This window comes from Thermobia domestica, chromosome 13 (genome assembly GCF_964235325.1).
Source record: "Thermobia domestica chromosome 13, izTheDome1.hap1.1, whole genome shotgun sequence".
NCBI classification, from domain to species: domain Eukaryota; kingdom Metazoa; phylum Arthropoda; class Insecta; order Zygentoma; family Lepismatidae; genus Thermobia; species Thermobia domestica.
In genome coordinates this window covers 213,918,395-213,940,090 of record NC_137466.1, presented here as the reverse complement: position 1 = coordinate 213,940,090, position 21,696 = coordinate 213,918,395, and the positions used below count along the sequence as shown (strand labels likewise).

The 21,696-nt window shown below is 36.1% G+C and overlaps 1 protein-coding gene across 1 annotated transcript; it reads right to left on the bottom strand.

Annotated features, from left to right (window-relative positions):
- Nucleotides 1-7,214: 7,214 nt before the first annotated feature.
- On the bottom strand, nt 7,215-21,263 carry LOC145667559 (uncharacterized). The gene is made up of 4 exons (XM_081735031.1): nt 21,170-21,263; nt 18,483-18,526; nt 16,547-16,721; nt 7,215-10,459 (listed from the first exon to the last, which is right to left on the bottom strand). Exons 1-4 carry the CDS (start codon nt 21,209-21,211, stop codon nt 9,146-9,148), a joined length of 1,575 nt encoding a protein of 524 aa, XP_081591157.1. The 5' UTR covers nt 21,212-21,263; the 3' UTR covers nt 7,215-9,145.
- Between the last annotated feature and the right edge of the window lie 433 nt (nt 21,264-21,696).

Here is a 21,696-nt window from a genome sequence, read left to right as displayed (position 1 = left end):
GTGACAGAAAGTAGTCCAATCCCTCGTCACAGGAATCTTTCTATTATGCAGTGGCGGGTTTAGCGTGGGGCTGGCAGGTCCTAGGTCCTCCAGTTTTTGAGTGACAAAAGTAATTTAAGCTATTATTTATATTTTTTTGAAATTTTATAGTAAACTCATACCTACAGTATTATAGTCTTCGATGTGGTTGACCCCCACCCCACCCAGTTTATACTTTCTAGACCCTCCACTGCTATTCTGAAACTACAAAGTATACAGAAATGCAGCGTATAGAGAAATTTAAATGACCTTAAGACTAAGAGACACTGACCAAAGCTTAAAACTTTACTTTATTTTAAATTATAATTTGTAACTGTTTCGGATATCTAGCATATCCTTCTTCAGACACTATGTTAAAAGTTTTATATGACTGTTAAAAGAATTTAAAATTTTTTTATAACAATGAATATATATATATGACGGTTAAAGAATTTAAACTCTGTTATAACAACATTTATATATATGTCTGTATTTTCATTAATTTCGATCGTGTCTGAAGAAGGATATGCTAGATATCCGAAACAGTTACAAATTATAATTTAAAATAAAGTAAAGTTTTAAGCTTTGGTCAGTCTCTCTTTTGTTAAATGACCTATGGTAAATTGTATCTGTTTTTGGAAACACTGTTAATAAGTGTGTGTAGGCAGCTGAGACAAGGCATTTGTGAACAAAGGTTCATCTGGATTTCTGCTGCTCCCTCTGTGGCTCGGTCGCTAGCTCTTTGAGGCTGCGTCATTTGAGGAGGGTAATTCTTTAACAAGCTGAACGAACTCCAACTGTCCCTTCGCTACACATACCACGGAGCCTAATCTACACATGAAAGAAGAGAAAGGGGAACGAAGGAAGTTAAGGTCACCGAGTGACCTCTCCAACGCCCTAGCTTCTCACTTTGTTCCTCCTTGGCACTGGTTCTCATGAACTCCATCCTCTCATATGAAAAAGAGATCATGATAATGACAGCCTCCTCCCCTCCCGGTTCCCAACACCCACTTTCAATTTATCCATTGCAGTTGATAAATAATCACATTTCGCGTATTTTTTTTACATTGTGACTCATTCTTTTTACTTCCATATTGAAAGTTGTATACTGACTTGGGTGCCAGTGGCGTAGCTACAAGAGACCTAATCACTTTGAAATTAAAATTACGCTAATTTTACAGTAATTAGGTGATATCTTCAAATAGATAAAAGATAATCGAAATGTGGAACAAGAGCGCATTTGACATGAGGTACCGTTATCACGAGCCACTTAGTAGCTTTCCGTTTGCACCCATTTAGAAACGCGAAAATAAATGCCGATTTTTTTAAATAGCTGGAAATCGAAAGCAGGTAAGTGAGTTGTGAAACGGTATTTCATGTAAAATAATATTGTCTAGGGCGCTCTTGTTCCATGTTTCGATTATCTTTTATCTATTTGAAGATATCACATAATTACTGTAAAATTAGCTGTATTTTAACTTTGCCGTGATATGGCCTCAGTAAACTTTACCATGCTAGAAGAATATCAGATTCCATTCCAAATCTAAACTAAAGCGTTATGGCTTTCTACGGGTAATGCTTGCCCAGACGGCTTTTGATTAGCTGATGTATGGCAAACATATCAGCTTCTATCGCAGTTGTTTATGGCTATCTAGACTGGAAATTGATACCTCTCAATTCAAATAGCTCCCAAATTGCCTCACGATACTAGACAAGCACCGGAAATAAGAACACTACCAACTAGACTGCACAGGAGAACTTAAATTTTTAGTTTAACATCATACTATTATGGTCTCACAGCTGTGAATTGAAAATGGTGCTAATAAGATGGATGGTAATGATGAAATGAAGAAACTGGGACGAAAGAGAAAAATCAATTCACACAGTGTTTGTCCACCATAAAGTTCACTTGGCGGCAGCTGCATCGAACAAGGGATTTCTTTCACCACTAAGATACTCTACCACTGAGCCAGTTCTAATACAAGGCGCATCCAGAAAGAAGCTTTCCCGCTCGTCTCATAGCTAGGAAACCTATGTTGCGCGTAGCGACTGCGTGCACGTGAGAGAGTAAGGTCCTATAGTGCGTCCAGTAAGAGAACGTCTCTGACAGCTCGCAGTGGCATTGCCACTACTCGCGTGTCAAGGTTTTCTTCGGTGCAATTGTAGTGGCAATTTAATTAATGGTATAAGACAGAGTGATCGTAGTTGCTAACACTGGTATCAAAGTAGGGGCTGCAATGTCCCACCGCATGTGGTAAGAAACGTCAGAGACCATCTCTTGTGTGTGCAATAGCCACCGCCTCCTCGATTCACTAGAGGGAGCGGACGGATTTAGAAAGCAGTGGTCCTACCACAGCGCATGAGCCAGCGGAACTTCCCTAGTGCTCTCAATAGCGTCGTGGTAGTAGTTGAAGATGGACGTTCCTATTCCAGCTCCCACCGCGTGTGAAGTGCGAGGAGTGATAAAGTTTTTAAATCCATCGTCAGCTGTGCCAGGTCTATGAGCCTAACGTCATAAGCAAGCAAACGGTGCGTTGCTGGTGTAGACAATTTGCACCAGGACGCCAAAATGTCCTTGATGAGGAGCGTAGTGGGAGGCCAACTGTCATCACAGACGAGCTTGTGGATCTTGTTCGGGAACATATCATGCAAATTCATCAAGAGATTCCTGTTAGGTCAACATCAGCATTTTCAGAAGACAGAGAGGCGGAGGAGGTTGTGAAACAGTGGTTCTAATCTCAGACGGCCGAGTTCTATGACACAGGTATTAGACAAGGTAGTCCCACGGTATGACAAAAGTCTGAATTCCGGTGGTGAATATGTTGAAGAAATGATAAACACATCTTGTATCTGGTACAATAAGTGTTTCCATCCAATCGTGTTTTGTTTCTGTTCAAGGCCTTTGGGAAACTTACTTTCTGGATGCCCCTCGTATTATTATTATTATTATTATTATTATTATTATTATTATTATTATTATTATTATTATTATTATTATTATTATTATTATTATTATTATTATTATTATTATTAATAATAATATTTACCTATGTGGGTTTCCTCAGGAGCCGCCTCTGCTAAAAACATACAAAGGATCTGTATCGGAACGAGTCACGAACGTCGTGACCCATGATCTGGAGACAGTCAAACCCCTGACCCGGGAATGAAGAAATATTGTCATATATGTATATGGGGTAGGGCCGGACTGAGACTATCGTAATGTCTTCTTATATATAAACTCTGTGGTAGAATGGAAATCAATCAAAATGGGTGCTTCAAAAATGCATGGAAGTCAATAGACGAAACACATGTAATCTACATTATTAAAAAAAAAAAAAATGCATACGTGTAAGAATACAAGTAACAAATAATGTTTATATAGCTTGACAAGTACATAATCGCAGAGTCATTTTATTACTTTTTTATATTATGAGAGAGTAATTTTTTTGCTTGTTTGTATAGTCCGCAGCAAAAAAAAAAAACCTGCAACATGAGCATGTAAGTTTATTGTGAAACTACGCCTAATAGCGCAGGGAATCAACATAACGTCTAAGTGGCACGAATCACGACAGAAGAAACCTCGGCGTCCTCCCCTGCACACTTATTTTGGAGCAAACGACTTCGTCGTTTCACAGTAAACTTACATGCTCATATTGCAGGTTTTTTGCTGCGGACTGTACAACTCTAAAGACTTGTGTCTAACGCCTGCTAATTTAGATTCAATAGACAAAATTGTCAGATTTCAAACGTTCTTCCTGAATTGGTTATCTGAACTAAAATATTGATCAGTTTCAACTTAAAAAAAAAAAAACCTCCTTTTTTCAGCTGCTACGATCATTGAGATTGTCCAGGAAATTGTATATTGCAATGCCTTCTAGTGTGTTTTTGACAAACCGAGAATAGAGTAAATCCTAGCGTGGGGCCCAATTAAAGGCAATCTGTCCAATCGGCTTTAAGTCCGGCCCTGATATAGGGAGAATATGTGAGGGTGCTGATTAGGTGCGGACCCAGAAATTTTCGTTAGGAGGGATTCAAGCTTAGGGGGGTGGGGTTCAATACTGCAAGCCATTATATATCTTGTATGTAATATTGAACGGCTATTATGCTGCACCTGTAAAGACGATAAGAAATTGTAAAATACTTCAATCTATATTTTCAGGAAAAAATTATAGAACTAGATTGTTTTTATAAGAGAATGAGTACGGGTGAAGTGTAGGATCAAATTTTCCTCCTACATCAATCATTTCCCTGTTAAACAAGTACAGCTTTATTGAGAAAGTATGTTGAGTTATGAAATTTGGGGATCCGAAACCGGTGCCCTCCTCGTGGGTGCGTCCCAGTGTAATTCTAACAAACACAATTCCCTCTTCTCACTAACTCCATAATATTCTTTCACGCTTGTTATACGTGCGCCTCTGCTCTTGGAGACAGAACTAATCATTTGAAAAAGGGTCAGAAATTCTTTAAGAATTGTAACTAGGGATGGGCACGAGACAAGATTTGAGACTGTCTCGTCTCGAAAATGTGCTGTGAAAGTGATGTCTCGGCTCGAAAAAAATGCATATTTCGCTATTGGAAGAGCTGTGTCTCGACTCGAATTTTGTCAGGAAAATTCTGTCTCGACTCGTCTCGTGCGCATCCCTAATTGTAACATGTAGGTTACAGGTGGGCCAAGAAGTTAAATGATTGTCAATTGTTCTGGGGGGTTGTAAAAATTATGTAGAAACAAATGTTGTACAGTGGCGTATTTTATGGGCAACCGAGGCTACCCATAAAAGTTAACGTGGCTCCCAGTACCCATTAATTAAAAAAATAGTTAATATAACACGTAGAAATTAATTTAAAATAATACTTTACAGTTTATTATCTTTTTTTTTTCATGGTACTAGTTTCTTTATATTTCTGAAAATGTGAATACATACTAAGGCAGCCGTTAACGCTTACGACGCAATCTTTCTCGCTTTCGTAGACACTGATGATTTGGCAACGCCTGAGTTACCACTGTCTATGCCAGCAGAGTGCTAGCGAGATGCGGTCTGGTAACCAAGCAGGTTTTCTCTCTGTTGATCGGTTTCCATATGCGAAGTGAGTAAATCAAAGTTAAGAATAATGACATAGCAACCATTTTGGGGGCTATCTGAGAATTTCGGAGCATCATTTCGTAGCGCTTTGCGTCAACGCAATGCAAAATTTGTGTTTTACTTTGTGAGTCTTCTTATTGTAGTTAGAATTACTTATTGCGTTATTTGCATTCAGTTGACTCCGCTGATCTTGTGCCAATCGTTACGAAATGAGGCCCGCAGATAGTATTGTAGATTGGAGAATGTGTTAACTTCTATTACTCTGGTGAGCATTGTGAGTAATATCTAGCGGGAAAATGAAATGCTACGAAGAAAGTTATCAATTTTTATTTTTGTTACAAAGAAAATTGATTATAGAACATTTTGTAAGGCTAAAATCAATACAATAATGTATAGGGTGGCTCAAAAGTAGGTATACACGCATGCATTGATCTTGTATAATATTTTAGTTTATAAGATTATTTACTTCGGGTGTTCCGAGCTTAAGATATAGGTAAAATCTCATTAAGAACAAATAATAGAGAAATTAAGTCTACCTAATGGATAACTATAAGAAATGATATAAAATGCAATGCGCAGATCAGTATGGTACTGTATACCTACGTTTGGGCCACACTGTATTTAAGACCAAATAACAAAATCACTATACGTATTTCGTGTTGCAAATTGATTAACGAAAAATATTGATTGGGATAACCGGGCACATTCCGCAACCGTCTGTGTTAACCCAAACGCAAAATTTGCCATTCAGATAACGATAATCGACATAACAATTATAATGACTCAGGCTTAGACTGGCCAGGGTAGGAGGGCAGGGATCCCTGTCGGGGCCCCATTTCTCTCATATATAAGAATGAATATGGACTAACACGGAAAGTAAGATAAAACATGTCTGCTGTGTTGGAGCATAGTTACTCGCTGTAGTTCGTTCCGTTCCCAGAGTTCGGTGGTCCCCAGCATTGAATGTAGTTTTGGGGTCCCATTGTTGGCCTTGGAATGAAATTAACAGTACTATAAAGTCATGTTGAGGCCCTTTGTTTGTGGCCTAGTAAGAATATATTTTAACAATATGAAGTATGGGGCCCCAAAATCATGTTGTCTAAATATGTATGGGGTCCCATGAATGCCGAAATGAGACTGACTTTTATTAAGTCCTGCTAGGGCCCTTTGTTAGTCGTTTGACAAGTTATTTTAACACCATAAAGAAACAGAACAATTTTCCACTCTGGGACCCCTTTATCACGTGTAACCATAAAGTTGACAGCTTTATGAAGAAAAGCCACCCCTCCATCGCAAAGTTTTTACACGACTCTGTTAAATTCGTACTACTGCTACTACTACTACTACTACTACTACTACTACTACTACTACTACTACTACTACTACTACTACTAATAATAATAATAATAATAATAATAATAATAATAATAATAATAATAATAATAATAATAATAATAATAATAATGTGGGTTCCTTGAAGTGAGGCTGCTGCCGGGACCCTATCCCCCCAGTGAAAGACTGATGACTGTCTGCATTTTTGCGTTTCCTTGCTATACTCGGAATTTTTGTGAAGACTGGTACGGAATGACAACCAACGGCAGTAACAGAGGCGACTCTTGAGGGAAGTGACATTGGTAAAAATTAACATTTTATGAATGCAATCCACGAGAAGTTAACTGTGCAACCACTTTCTGTTCATTGTTATGCATATTTTGTATAATAATAATAATAATATAACACAAAGTTAGTGGTCGCCCATGCCGTCAAACCAGTATACGCCACTGATGTTGTATGGAGGGGTTAGTAATCAAAAAAAAGAATGCATATGTCTTGTGAGCTTTAAGACCGGGGATATAAATAATATCAGACTCTTTAAGCTTCAATAAATGTGGTTTAGATGCACTATTCATTAGAAGTATAAATTATGGTAAAGATAATATCATATACGAAGTATTGGTGTTTGTAACTTGTACATCAATCTACAAAAGCATTACACTGAAAGATAACTACAGCATTTATCAATATATAAATGCGTGAGAATCATAGAAAAAGATTAAGCTACATGTCTTTCTTATAAGGGATCGCCAAAGTTCAATCGAGTGAACCTGTAAAACTTGTTGTTTAGGATATGAACGATGTCCTTGATCCCAAAAAGAGGTTAACTATTCTATCGCCGGACAAATTTTAGGAACTTTACTGGGTGAATTGAAAAATGTATTTTGGTTTGTGAGGAAGAGTGAATGAAACTCAGGTGAGGTGAATAGTTGAAGTTAGGAAGGTATTAGTTGTTGTTGGTTGTTTTTAATGTTGTAAGTGGCACTGTATGTGAAGGCGGAAGGAACTATTTGGCGGAGAGGTGCACTTGTTATAATTTATGAGAAAGGCAGCGTGGAAATGGCGCGTATATGTCAAGTTTGGGACGTATCTTGTTGGAGTTTCATCCAATTATACAAAAATAACGAGCGTCAGTTGTTGAAATTGTGTGAAAGACACGGTCCAACGTTAAGGATAAAAAATGGCATTTCGAGGGTTATTTAGCGTAGCATTTGTTTGAGGAAAGGACCCCCCGGAATTATTGTACACGATTTTCTGCTCAAAACTGGAAAAAGGTTACACGCCTCTGGTTTGAAGGTAAATGACTTCTCACTCAATCTAAACTAACCTAATTTAGTACATTTTGGTACTTTTTTAATTCGATTTTCGTGTGGTTCTGCGATACAGCAGACATGCCCCAAAAATGTACCGGTATATTGTTAAATCATTTTATACGGTCCATGTTCAGAAACCACCGTGGAAAGACGAATAAACATGTAAATATATTTGAAATATTCATGGCATGGTACCTTGATTAAGAAATGTCACATCCGGGGTGAAAAAATGAATGTCCGAGCTCGGATAGTGAACATCAGTAATTAACTATAAAATTTTGTAGGAATGTTGTAGTGCTAATGTTTCGGCTGTTTCCAAATCACATGATCTGTCTGGGTCTCTGGATATGCCTAGGTCAGTACAGAAACACTCATTCTTGATATGGGTATCTGGGTATATGGGGTCTGTCTGGGTATCTGGATATGCCTAGGTCAGTACAGAAATACTCATTCTTGATATGGGTATCTGGGTATATGGGGTCTGTCTGGGTATCTGGATATGCCTAGGTCAGTACAGAAGTACTCATTCTTGATATGGGTATCTGGGTATCTGGGGTCTGTCTGGGTCTCTAGATATGCCTAGGTCAGTACAGAAATACTCATTCTTGATATGGGTATCTGGGTATCTGGGGGTCTGTCTGGGTATCTGGATATGCCTAGGTCAGTACAGAAATATTCAATACAGAAATACTCAAAATAAGTTTTTAAGGCTTCTTACACTTAAGAAACCAAAATTTTATACAAAATTTGAAAGCTATACATTAACCTTGTTGAAAATTTTAAATTTGAAACATTAGAACTCAGGAGAAGAAATATTGATTTATTATTTTTACACAAACTCTTTCATGGCAAAATAGACTGTCCTGATCTCAACGAAAAAATATGTATCCAAGTAGCATCCATTAAATTGCGCACTGCTTCGAAAAATACATATTTTTTGTATGACAGCGAAAACAAACGTCTTAAGCAGATCTCCTATATGGAGAGTTAGTGCAACCTACAACAGGTTAGTTAAAGAAAATTTCAACCTGGATGTACTGGCAATGGATGTAAGTAGTTTTAAGAAGTCTATTAATTCTGTAAGACAAATGTAATTATTACCAATAGTTACCTATATAACCTATACCAGATTACCTATATAATCTGTATATACCAGATTACCTATATAATCTGTATAACGTATATACTATGTAACACTGTAATTAGGCCTGTGCCTGTTGTGTTATATGTCAATCAATCAAATCAAATAAAAAAAATACACCTACAAGTAAATGATCTGATGAAAAGTCATGATCCAAGTGATTCGTTCCATACTACACCGTAAGGGATATATTACAACAATATTAAATTTATATTTTATTATTTATCTTTAAACGATATTAATAAACTCAGTGCAACCTATGACTTTCTACCTTTACAACTTACAAAGTAGCTGCGTGGAACACAGAATCCCAAAACACTACTATATAAGGTATATCGTGGACAGAAATGTGTAGAAATTACAAATCCACCTTTACTATCTGGAACACAGAAATAATAAGCTCCACAGTTATCTGGATCTTGGAATTTTCCAGCAGAAAGACACTGGAAGTCTTTGTTGGGTCTAGCAAGGCTATTGGATCCTTGAGACAAAGGAGTGCAAGTTCCAACAACACATTTGCCAAAGCGAGGATTAAAATAATGACCTAAAGGACATAATTGGCGTTGAGGAATGCATACGTTTTCGTCACAAGTACAAATGGTGAAGGAGTGACAGTCGTGAAGATTTGGGAATATTCCAGATGTGACACAACTTGGGAAAGGTGCAGGTGGTTCTGCTGGTACCTTGCATTCTCTGACGTTCTCTGCTGGTTCACACAAATTGGTGACAGTATTGAAATACAAACCATTTGGGCAACGCAAGACTTCACCTTTCAGTATTTCAGGACTCCCAGGGACAGGAAGACAAGAGTAAAACTTGGAACAATCGTATAGATCACGTGTAAATCCAGGTTGTTCACATCTTGCTGGTAAAAAAGCTTGAATATTTGAAGCAGGACAAGACGTGGTTGAAGTTCTTCCAACACAGGCACTGAGTCGGGAATCAAACACAGACCCAGCGGGACACCTTCTCAAAGAAGGTACAAGAATATTGATACCATACTCGTTACTAGGTAAACAAACAAAATAAATATTACAATCGCCTGGGTAAACATCGCTGTATCCAAAGTATGGACAATGAAGCCGAGGTAAGTGTTGGCACCTAGGAGACAGAGGGGCAAATCGACAAGAGCCTGTTACAGATGAAAACCCACTTTTGTCGCAAAGGAAATCTTGTTGGACAAATTTTCCTGGAATTGCTGTTGGAATACACATGTGATAGACACTGCAGGAGTATGGATTAGGGTAATATCCCGAGCCACTGCATTTAAATTGTGGGAAGGTGTTAACATTACTACATTCTGGAACGATGGTTTTACAAGAACCTGTAAGTGAATCGCAGAATAAACCCTCTGGACATCTTGTGCTGTTAACGATATACAATGTCCCATCTGGAAGAACGTCACAGAATAGCAGAGAAGAACATCCATCACATATTGCTCCACGCTTTTGGCAGGTGTTGCTGCTCGACAAATCATTGGTGGACTCTGGTGAAAAATATTGGACTTCCCCTTCAAGATCAGATGATGCAGTAAGCTCTGTTTTCTTCCGATTGTTGCACGGAGTGTTGATCTAGAAATAAGAAAATACAATTTGTGAAAAGAATACAAATATCCAAAAAAAATTCCGAAACAGTATTACAATTGAAAATGTCAGGATAATATTTTTTAAAAGAAAATCAAGTAACTTTAAAGATAAATGAGGAGAACAAAAGAGAAAGAAGGCAAAACTAGACAGTATGCAACCAAAAGACATGTTAACCATGTCGGTCCCGGCGTCCCCCACAGGGGACATAAAATATGATGACATTATTATTGTGTTACAACTTTAAAATCCGACTGGCAACATTGAAAACTGTTTACAAGGGATGATCCATCTATGATTATCCCCTGTAAATAGTTTTCAATGTTGCCAGTCTGATCTTAAAGTTGTAAAGTTGTAAAGTTGTGTCGCGTGTTTGTGTGTGTGTGTGTGTACGTTTGATTGGAGTGTTTTATATATTTTATTATTTTTATTGTATTACTAATTATGATACTATTGTATTGCATGGTCAAGTGGGAGACAAGGCAGGAGCCTTAACTTCGCCATGTAAAATAAGACTAAATAAATAATAAATAATATAACATTACATTACATTACAATAAAGCAATAATAATGTCATATTTTATGTCCCCTGTGGGGGACGCCAGGGCAAACATGGTTAAGGAAAGATTTTCACTTATTACTGACGTGATTCTTTATAGGTCCTAACAGAAAAGCTTAATTTCAAGGTTTAAAAAAATGAACATTGTGTGAGAGATTTGAGGCATTTTTGCTTTCAAAAGAAAATACAAATTTTGCCAACAGCTATAAAGAATTTCATCTTTTAAAATGAAACATAAATTTTTACTTCGTCAGAAATATAAAAGAATTTGTTCTTTTTTAAATAAAAAAATAAACTATTCCAGAAGTATGAAACCCTCTTTTTTTTTCTTAAAGAAACACAATACAAATTTTCTGATGAGAGATTTGAAACAATTATCTTTAAAAACAAATATAAATTTTGCGGGACGTGGTAAATATTGTAACCAGCCTCTCTCCCCAATTTTGAAAATCTAACTATTGAGGATATTGAACTAGGGCTAGAACAATCAAAACTGAAGAAGAGACGTGATAAAAGCAACAAAAAAGGTGTAGGTTCTTTTCACATGCATAGTAAGCACTGAATATCTTACTAAAGACGTCAATAATGACGTACTAATAACAAAGACGTGAAATGAATATGACAAAGAAATAAAGAATTATTTCTAGATCCCTTTTAGGATTTATAATAACTTTTGTAACATAGCGTAGTGTTGTCTTTGACCGCTTATGTAGGTCCTATAACAGGAATTTAAGCCGGATCTTTTTATTGGTGAAGTCAAGCATAGAGCAAAGAACAACCCAGATGCGATCTGGAACCTGATAGTCAACTTAGCAGCGCCAAGTCGGGGTGGAGGGGTGTAACATTTTTTTCCACAAGGCAAATTTCAAAAATTTTTCACGCCCTTAGTTTTCGTGCACCTTTGAGTATTTTTCAATTTTTGAGATCCCTACATGAACCCGGGCCCGGGCCCGAGGGACGCAAATATTCCGAGGCGGTGATTTTTTCAGAAAAATTTCCATTTTTTTTCGAATTTCTCGGTTCAGGTGTATGATACGGACATGGGAGTGGTACCGTTGGAAAGGGGTGGTTATACTGAAGAAAATGGCGTTTGAACCATGACTCTAGGCCAAATAGTAATGGTGCAGTAAATTTTAGTATATATATATATATATATATATATATATATATATATATATATATATATATACTAAAATAAGTATAGTATGGCGCTAAATTCGTTGTACAAAAGCAAAGGAGTGATTCCTGAGAGTAAAACAAACAAACAAAAAAAAAAAAAAAAAAATCCAATAAACATAAGGCGAAAACCTCTTAGTTTACATGTTATAATAGGCTGCCGAAAACATGAAAAAGTGAATTTTAAAGGTTCATAGCTCCAAAACTATAGGATCTACTGTAGTCGGGTCAAGACTCCACTTAGGAACTAGTATGTGCTCTATCCAAAAATACATGTTTTAGAATCCTAAGGTACTCACGCAACAATTTTTATGGAGGTAGTTGGAGAGCATATCATAGGCCCGTAGTCAAACTCCCTCTATAAAAATTGTTGTGGAAGCACTTCAGGATTCTGAAACTCACATTTTTGGATAGAGCACATACTAGTTCCAAGTAAAGTCTTGACCCGACTACGGTAGGTCCCATAGTTTTGGAGCTATGGACCTTTGGAATTCATTTTTTCATGTTTTCGGCAGCCTATAACATGTAAACGATGGGTTTTTCGCCCTATGTTTATTCGAACTTGTTTGTTTGTTTTACTCTCAGGAATCACTCCTCTGCTTTTGTACGACAAATTTAGCGTCATACCGTATTGTATATATATATATATATATATATATATATATATATATATATATATATATATATATATATATATATATATATAATGGATCACCTTCAGACTTCAGACTCCTTTGTTTTCAAGATATAAGATTGAAATTTTGTATACTCATTGTGTACATAACAACGTACTTTTCAAGAAAGTTTCAGATCCCTACGTGAACTGGCCCAGGCCAGTTTTCCCTGATTTTTTCGTTTCTGGTGCATAATACAGACAAGCGAGTTGTACCGTTGGAAAGGATGCTCTATTCTGAAGAAAACGGGGTATAAACCATGATTGTACGATAAATATATTAAGGAACCAGCAGCTGCTTGACTGAAAGTCTAAAATTTAGCTCAAAAAGTGGAAATCCTAAAAGGGTTTGCTTATAATTCACTGAGAATCAAAAAGTTCAACTTGGGCCTTTAACGAAAAGAAACTCCTCCTCCCATACACGTGCCATATAAATGTTGAATGAGCTTAATATAATTGCTGAATAGTAAATTATTACCAAGTGGGTAATGAACAATACGATTTTGGAGCTTAACAATTGAATCTCCAGATATTATGACAGTGAATATTATTAAGTCATCTAGCAAAATTCAATAAAGTATGCTCAAATAATGAAAACGTGATTTCCACTTTAAATATGAAAGCAAATGAAGCACCATAACATTGCACCACTAAAGATAATTATCACACACAATTACTGTACTGGCAATATTGCACTTGAAATCGAGGTATCTAAGGATGCCATACTACAATATTTAGATAAGTAACATACAGGGATTGTCAACATTATATAATTTCTAAACCCAAGTCAATTCAAGGTGGCCGCAGTGGCTCAGTGGTAGAGCGTTCACCTCTGGTTCATGGGCTACCTGGTTCGATCCCAGCGCGCGCCAAGTGAACTTAGTGGTGGACTAACCGTGTGCGTGGGTTTTCTCAGGATTCTCCCCTTTCGTCCCACTTTCTTCATTCCAGCATTTCATTCATTTCTCATCATCACCGTCTCTTTTAGCCTACCCGGCATAATTGTGGAATGTAAAACTCATTTTATTTTCGATTGAAGATGTAACTCGTCCAGAATATGTGGCGTAATATTTCCACCATCGTATACAGCAAAATAAGTGAAAACTCAATATAAGGATTACTTCCGTTATAGGTATACACTCGAGTCATAAAGGAGGACACATGAACTCTTGTAACAGAATACGCAACTATATTGCAGGCTCAAGGCAGAACATCAATCTTGTATAAGTACACAGGAATAAACGAAAGCCCAAAATACATATATCCGGAAATTTACAATAGGTTTAGTTTACCAATTCAATGTAACACTCCTCAAGACACACCTTCGCTGACGCGCCAGGTCATATACACTAAAGAACTTATTAACATGGACAATAATTAAGCTTGTTATACAGTTTTGCTTTCTGTTGTTGCTAAATCGTTACACCATACTAATCGCAAATAACATATAAATAAGTAAAATTCTTTGTATTAATAAATAAGATTGTAATCGACAATAATCAAAGTTGTAACTTGTAGGTAGCTAGGATTAACGTTGCAAAACTTGTTTGCAGTGGAAAAAGGTTCTACGAATTATCGTCTAACACACAATAAATATTTGCATGACCCCTTTGGAATACAAATTATATGTATGTATATAGGATTACGAAGGTTACAGTAACGAGATATGGAAAGGAAAGGGAGCTACTATTTCACTTATACATCGTTGTGAGTATATGTTCTTGTAGCATATTAAATATTAAACCGCATTTGAAAGATAAGAGAAGTACTAAGTTCAGTAAACATACTTGACAGAATTAAATGCTGTTATTATTATTGCTGGAGTGCGAGGTAGAAACGAGAGTAGTGCAACGTGAATGCTGGGAGAGAATTACGTTATCCCTTAAACAAAGTTATCGTTTGGACAGAGACACGGAACTTTACAACCTACATTGTTAAAGATAAAATTTGTACCGGTAAATCTTAGAAGAGATACATCATATACCTAAGAAGATAGATATTTTATGAAACATCGTAACTATTTTGAACTCTTACTAATTTATCCACACACTGTTAAAAATACTTTCTTAAATCTGAGAAAACGTTTCTTATCTGTGCACCGAGAATATCTTTTCTTAGGAACAAGAGTTTGAAAAGGAAAGTAGATGAGGTTGTATAAAGCGAAACGAGACAGCATACTGTTCTTCTTCTTTTCTTTTCTTTTAGTGAATGAGAATTGCCAAATTTTATTTCTAAGAAAATATTGTCTCGGTGCACAGATAAGAAACAGAGTCTCAAGTTTAAGAAATTATTTTTAACAGTGCGACAATTATTTAAATCTGATTACCAACTTTACAAGTTAAGAACTTCACCGCAGTATTGAATGGGAATATTAAGTCGAACAAACGACAAAGTTCAAACACGTGTGCAGTGGCGGATCCAAGAGGAGGCGACCGCTGCACCCTCAAAAGCTACTCTAAACTCATACACAGGGCTCGAAAATTGGTTGGCACCAGATCGCCATAATAACCGAATATGCGAGTCCGACGTTTAGATAATTTAAGTCGAAACATAAGATTATATATCAACTTAGATTTGTATTATTGTACAGTTGTATGGTTTTCGGAACTGGTACGTATGTCAGAAGTTTTTTTTCGAATATCTTGATAAGAAATTCAGTTTTGTCACAGTCATGCGTGGTCTCAGTTTCAAGTCCCTTGAAGCCTGATATGGATGGCCCAAAAGTAGGTATTCACCTCTGCATTGATCAAGTATCACATTCTAATTTATGAGTTTACTTACTTCGCCTATTCCTAGCTTAAGATATAAGTAAAAACACATTAAGAACAAATAATAAAGAAACTAAGTCTACCTGGTTGATAACAATAAGAAATGATATAAAAAGCAATGAGTTGTCTGTATACCTACTTTTGGGCCACCCTGTATATATCACTTCGTAAACGTCAGAAGCTCGTGTATTTTAGCTACAATGTTTTCTTCCTTTTTTTTAAATACTTTAAACTGTATACAACTTTTCCTAGTTATGAAACGGAATAAATTCCTAGTTAAATCGAAGTTAACAGATTCTGTAAATCGCTAATGCGAGCAGGCATGCCTTTAGACACCTGAAAGCTGGTTGCAGTTCGATCCCAGCCCCCGCCAAGTGAACTTTGTGGTGGACAAACACCGTGTGCGTGGGTTTTCTCGGGGGTCTCCCGTTTCCTCCCACTTTCTTCATTCCACCATTTCATTCATTACTCATCATCACCGTCTCCTTTAGCTTAACCGGCATAACCGTGGGACGTAAAACTCAAAGATTTCATTTCATTTTCATTTTTGAAAGGTGGTTGCAGGAAAAGGATGCCAGGTATAAAAGGAGAAACAATAGATGCCCATCCACTATCTAGATTTCCTATATTCTTTCTTTTATTTAAAGAACTACTACTATATTATATGTATTTACAAGATTGTATGCATTCGGCCGCTTTCAAACACATTAATTATGAAAAATATTTTATTCTTACCACCCGTTCTATGTTACACTAATGAGTATTTGGTCCACTTGACTTGTGAGGTTGACGTACCTGCTCCACAACGTCTTTGCAATTAAACTTCAAATTTCAAGAGTGGCTGAGACTAATCTTTCTAATCTAACATAGATTAGAGTAATTGGTAAGAAACCACTTACCACAGTATTCTCCCAAACACAAGCTCCTAATTCAACTGCGTAGGTATGGTTCCTCGGACATCTTTTTTCTACAAGAGTAAGTTGCTTCGTGTAAGGATCCGTGGTGCACAGAAAATATGCAGAACAATCACGTACGTTCGGTACAATGCTTCCCTCTTTGACACAAAAATGGGTGCTGCACAACAATACAAAAGAAATCAAATCACAAAATTAAAATAAAATTAACATTATAACGCACTAAGATTTACTCCTGTCAGTGGTGGGTCTATCCTGGGGCTGGGGAGGGCCTGGCCCCCAGTTTTTGAGTGGCAAAAATAATTTAAGATATTATCGACATATTCCTGAAACTTTATAGTAAACTCGTGATGTAATTATGTAAACTGGGGGGTAATTATGAGAATAAAAATTTCCGTCCGCATACATTTTCCAAAATTCCCTGTTTTTTTTTTTCGCATTTTGTAAGGTCAATTTCAGACATTTTAAGTATATAAGAAATGTTTGGCTATCTGTATTCAACAAAGGAACTTTTAAAAACAGATACAATTTGTTGAGATAACGGGTAGGCAAAATAAACATGATGGCGTATAAGTATTTTTTCTAATAATATTGTTTAATTAGATTTCATACACTCCACTTTTTTTTTTTTTTTTACGTTTTTAAACCAAATTTGAAAGCAAAAGATGTCTTAATATTATTGTCAAAAGTTAATATTTATCTAAGGAGTTAATCACATAGTTTGCCGGCCTTTTTGGCATTTCAAAATATGGAAATCCTATCAATACAATATTCAGAGCTAGAAGGAAAGAAACTGGCAGGCCTACCCTAATTAAAACGATTGAGCTGAGTGAAATCTTGGACATAACCAAAATGATATTAACCCCAACTGCAATAAGTGTGCATAGACCAAAGGTTAGTATTATCCAACTTACCAACTATGCTACCTACAAACATGTCAACCTACGGTTCATCACTCATACACACAAATACACAATGACTTCCATGTTAAGGGGGGAACAGTAGCTTAGTAGTAGAACGCATCTCTGGTGTGTGGGATCCCTGGATCGTTCCCAGGCCAAGTATGTTTGTGGTGGACAACATCATGCTCGTGGGTTTTCTCGGGTTACTCCCGTTTATTTCTACTTTATCATTATACCCATTCTTCCATTATTATTCATTTGCTTTAGATACTCATCGGACTCTCCCTATCTATGCTTACTCTCCCTTAAGAGGCCTCTATCTAATCACTGCTAAATTAAAATACCGCTAATTTTACAGTAATTATTAGATATCTTCAAATATATAAAAGATTACCGAAATGTGGAACAAGAGCTCGCTAGGCAATATTATATTACATGAGATACCGTTATTACGAGTCACCTAGTAGCTTTCCGTTTGCAACCATTTAGAAACACGAAAATAAATGCCAATTTTCAAAATGGCTGGAAATCGAAAGCAGATAAGTGAGAGTGGTATCTCATGTAAAATAATATTGTCTAGCAAGCTCTTGTTCCACTTTTCGATTATCTTTTATCTATTTGAACATATAACATAATTACTGCAAAATTAGCGGTATTTTAATTTTGTCGTGATGAGGCCTCTTAACCTAACATGTATAATGGAGGGATGTTTAAAGATTTCATTTCATTTCAAATCCCTACTAAATTGAAGCTTGTTTTTTCAACATTGAAATTAGTTTCAACATTATTCTTAACTTTGACTCTATTTAGTAGAAAATGATGTGTTCTAAGCTGTTTTTGATCGCCAAATCTTTTTTTTTTATTCATTACTGAGAAATCAAAATTTGAACTTACTCTTATTTGCCCTAAGTAAGCGTCATATTCGAATATTAGAATAATGAAAATTGCTGGAGAGATTAAGATATTTTATATTTTACCGGAAAGCAGTTATGAATGTCAACGAAAGTGTGTACACTTACCTTTGCGAAACTGCTGTAGTATCTGTAAGTAGGAATAAAACCACCTGCAATAATAATAATAATAATAATAATAATAATAATAATAATAATAATAATAATAATAATAATAATAATAATAATAATAATAATAATAATAATAACCGTTTTGACACCACTTACATTAAAATACATTAACCGATTTTATGTCCCCACTCAAATCGCTATTCAGTGATCAATAAAAAATCTTCTGATAGAGACACATCACTGGTTAAAGAGAAGGCGTACCATTCAATCTATGTGTGGGGGGCGCGGTGGCTCAGTGGTAGAGCGTTCACCTCTGGTGCTTGGGGTCGCGGGTTCGATCCCAGCCCCCGCCAAGTGAACTTTGTGGTGGACAAACACCGTGCTCGTGGGTTTTCTCGGGGTTCTCCCGTTTCCTCCCACTTTATTCATTCCACCATTTCACTCATCTCTCATTATCACCGTCTCCTTTAGCCTAACCGGCATAACCGTGGGACGTAAAACTCAAAGATTTCATTTCATTTTCAATCTATGTGTATCTATATCTTTAGAGCTAGATTTTGTATTCTATCTTCCAGATAAATTAATATTAAAAAAATAAACTACATTAAAACCTCTGAATAACGTACATCGATGGAACATGATTATTAATTGGTTGTAATGAAACATGTTCGTTATAGAGAGGATACAAAATGTTACATTACATACAGCTTATGCGGTAACTGTATGCGCATATAGTGATAGTATTATTTGTAAATGTAAATATAGCTAATATCAAAATATTGTACTCAATGTAAGAATTATTGGGAGACTTTCTGGCGTTACATGGGTCACAGTGTAAAAAGTATAAATAGATAAAGTGATTCTACGAACACAATGTAGAGCATTTTTAACGTTTATAGATACACAATTCATTACACAATATACTTCAGTAATCAATATGATTTAAATATAGTTGTTTTCCCAGTTGGTCTAGTGGCTAGCGTGTGTGTCTTTTGGAAATAACGGGTTCGATTTCCGTTGGGAAAACATATGTTATAACATCTTTAAATGTTATATCATACTCTTCGTAGACCTCTTGTGACGCGGAAGGATTCTGAAAACTACTTATATGAAATTAAGAAAAAATAGCTGAACCTGCGCTCTCTACACAGCACATAATTCACATATGAGCATGAATCTCCTTGTCATTCCTCACAACATCTGTACATGTCCCTTTACAGACACAAGTGAAAGATGTCTTCATAAAAATCAGCAAGGGGTATCATAAAGGGGAGAATTTTTTCGATTATTTTTTTCAATATATGGGCACAGTTTACAAGGTTGAGCCTACTTCCGGTTGGAGTTTCTAATTTATGTATGATCAGTGTTTTATTTCTTTTTGCATGCAATATGTAATAAGCGAATACATTACATACGCAATTAATTATAATGTCAATGATATATCCAAACAATAAAGATTCATCTTAGCCTGGATAAATGGTTATCCTTCGTTTTTCATTATCATTTGCCCTATGAAACAAAAGCCTGGGACATATACAGCCCTTTTATACAACTATGTTCTGTTGGAATGTATAATTCATAAGATATGATACTTTAAAAAAAAATCAACACTTTCAGTGTACCCCTAAAAAACGTAATAAAGAAATAACAGCCACGTTTATTAAATATTCAATTAAAACTGGACAATCTACACAAAATCTGGGAATCAACCTGCAAAAACGGCACGTTTCTAACAATTGTAGTTTTCGAGGTCTCATTGTCGCAATGATTGGAGGAGACAAACGTATAAACTTTTCTTTGGAGACAAACATATAAACCAATCATTTTAATATATAGATAATCAGGGCATAAATATTGTACTTAAACTTACAAAACGAGACGAGAAAGTTATTTTCGAGAATCGAGAGAAAATGAGACTTCTATACAGGGGCGCTATTTAGTGGGGTCCAGAGGGGGCACTTTCCCGTCCAAGAGTTTGAGGAATACATATACTTTAATCAATTGCGTAGTTATATACTAGTGCAAAACGTGAAAGTCTTATGTCGGTAGTGCTCTTACCCCAATAAGCGAAGTCTGAAATGACGCCTCTGCTTCTATAAAATTAAGGAGACGAGATGAGTACGCATTATGAGCTCGTCTCGTCTCATCTCGTCTCATGGATAACACTAACCGTTTGGCACTGCCTATCTTTATACTCGTAAAATATTCAACTTAAGGGCATTCACTAGAGCGAAATTAAACTACCGCTTATTTTAGAATTTTTCTCTAATATCTTCAAAACAAATAAAAAATATTCAAAAAGCAGACACAACGATTTTGAACTAGACAATACGATTTTGCATGTGATACCTTTATCACAATTCACCTATCTGTTTTTGGAATGCCGCTATTTACAGAACCCGCAAAAAATGCTAAATCTATCTACAGTTGCAAATCGAAAGCAGGTAGATGAGTTGAGATAACGGTATCACATGCAAAATTGTATTGTCTAGTTCACTACGTTTCTGCTTTTCGGTTATGTTTATTTGTTTTGAAGATATTAAGAAAAACTCTAAAATTAGCGGTATTTTAATTTCGCTGTAGTGAAGGCCCTTAATGGTGTCCCTGCTTCAATAGTCCAATACAAATACTTAAAAGTTATAAGAAAATTAATTAATTATGTATAACCAAAATGAAATGCTTACCGTTGCTCCAAGTACATGGACAATATACCATTTACCCCGCATGCTGGAGTCATGTTGTAGGAGTACGGGAGCCGTCCAACCTACAAATGAATCATCAAACAGAACTGGAACTGGCAGGTGTTACTCTCCACCCGCATGATGACCTACCTCTTTCTTATCTTTAACCTCGGTGACATTGTTTTGCACTACATTTCCTCAATGTACCGTGCACATGTATGCATTTCCTATCTGTCTTTAATATGTTCCCGCATACATCCAATGAAAATTTGCTACAATCAAAACAAATAAAGTATCACAATGTGTAAGGTTAAGTATCATATACCAAATTTCACATAAGTAAATCCCCACGCTAAGCGGGTTTGCATATCCAGGCTCCTAACTATGAAAATATTTACGATCACTCCAACCCCAATCATTTCACAGATTCAACCTGTTGTATATAAGTTATTAGGACGTAAAATTGAATGTAATTTATACGAAAAACCCTTTTATGCATTGCAAGACCTGTAACGTCCAAATATTCACCA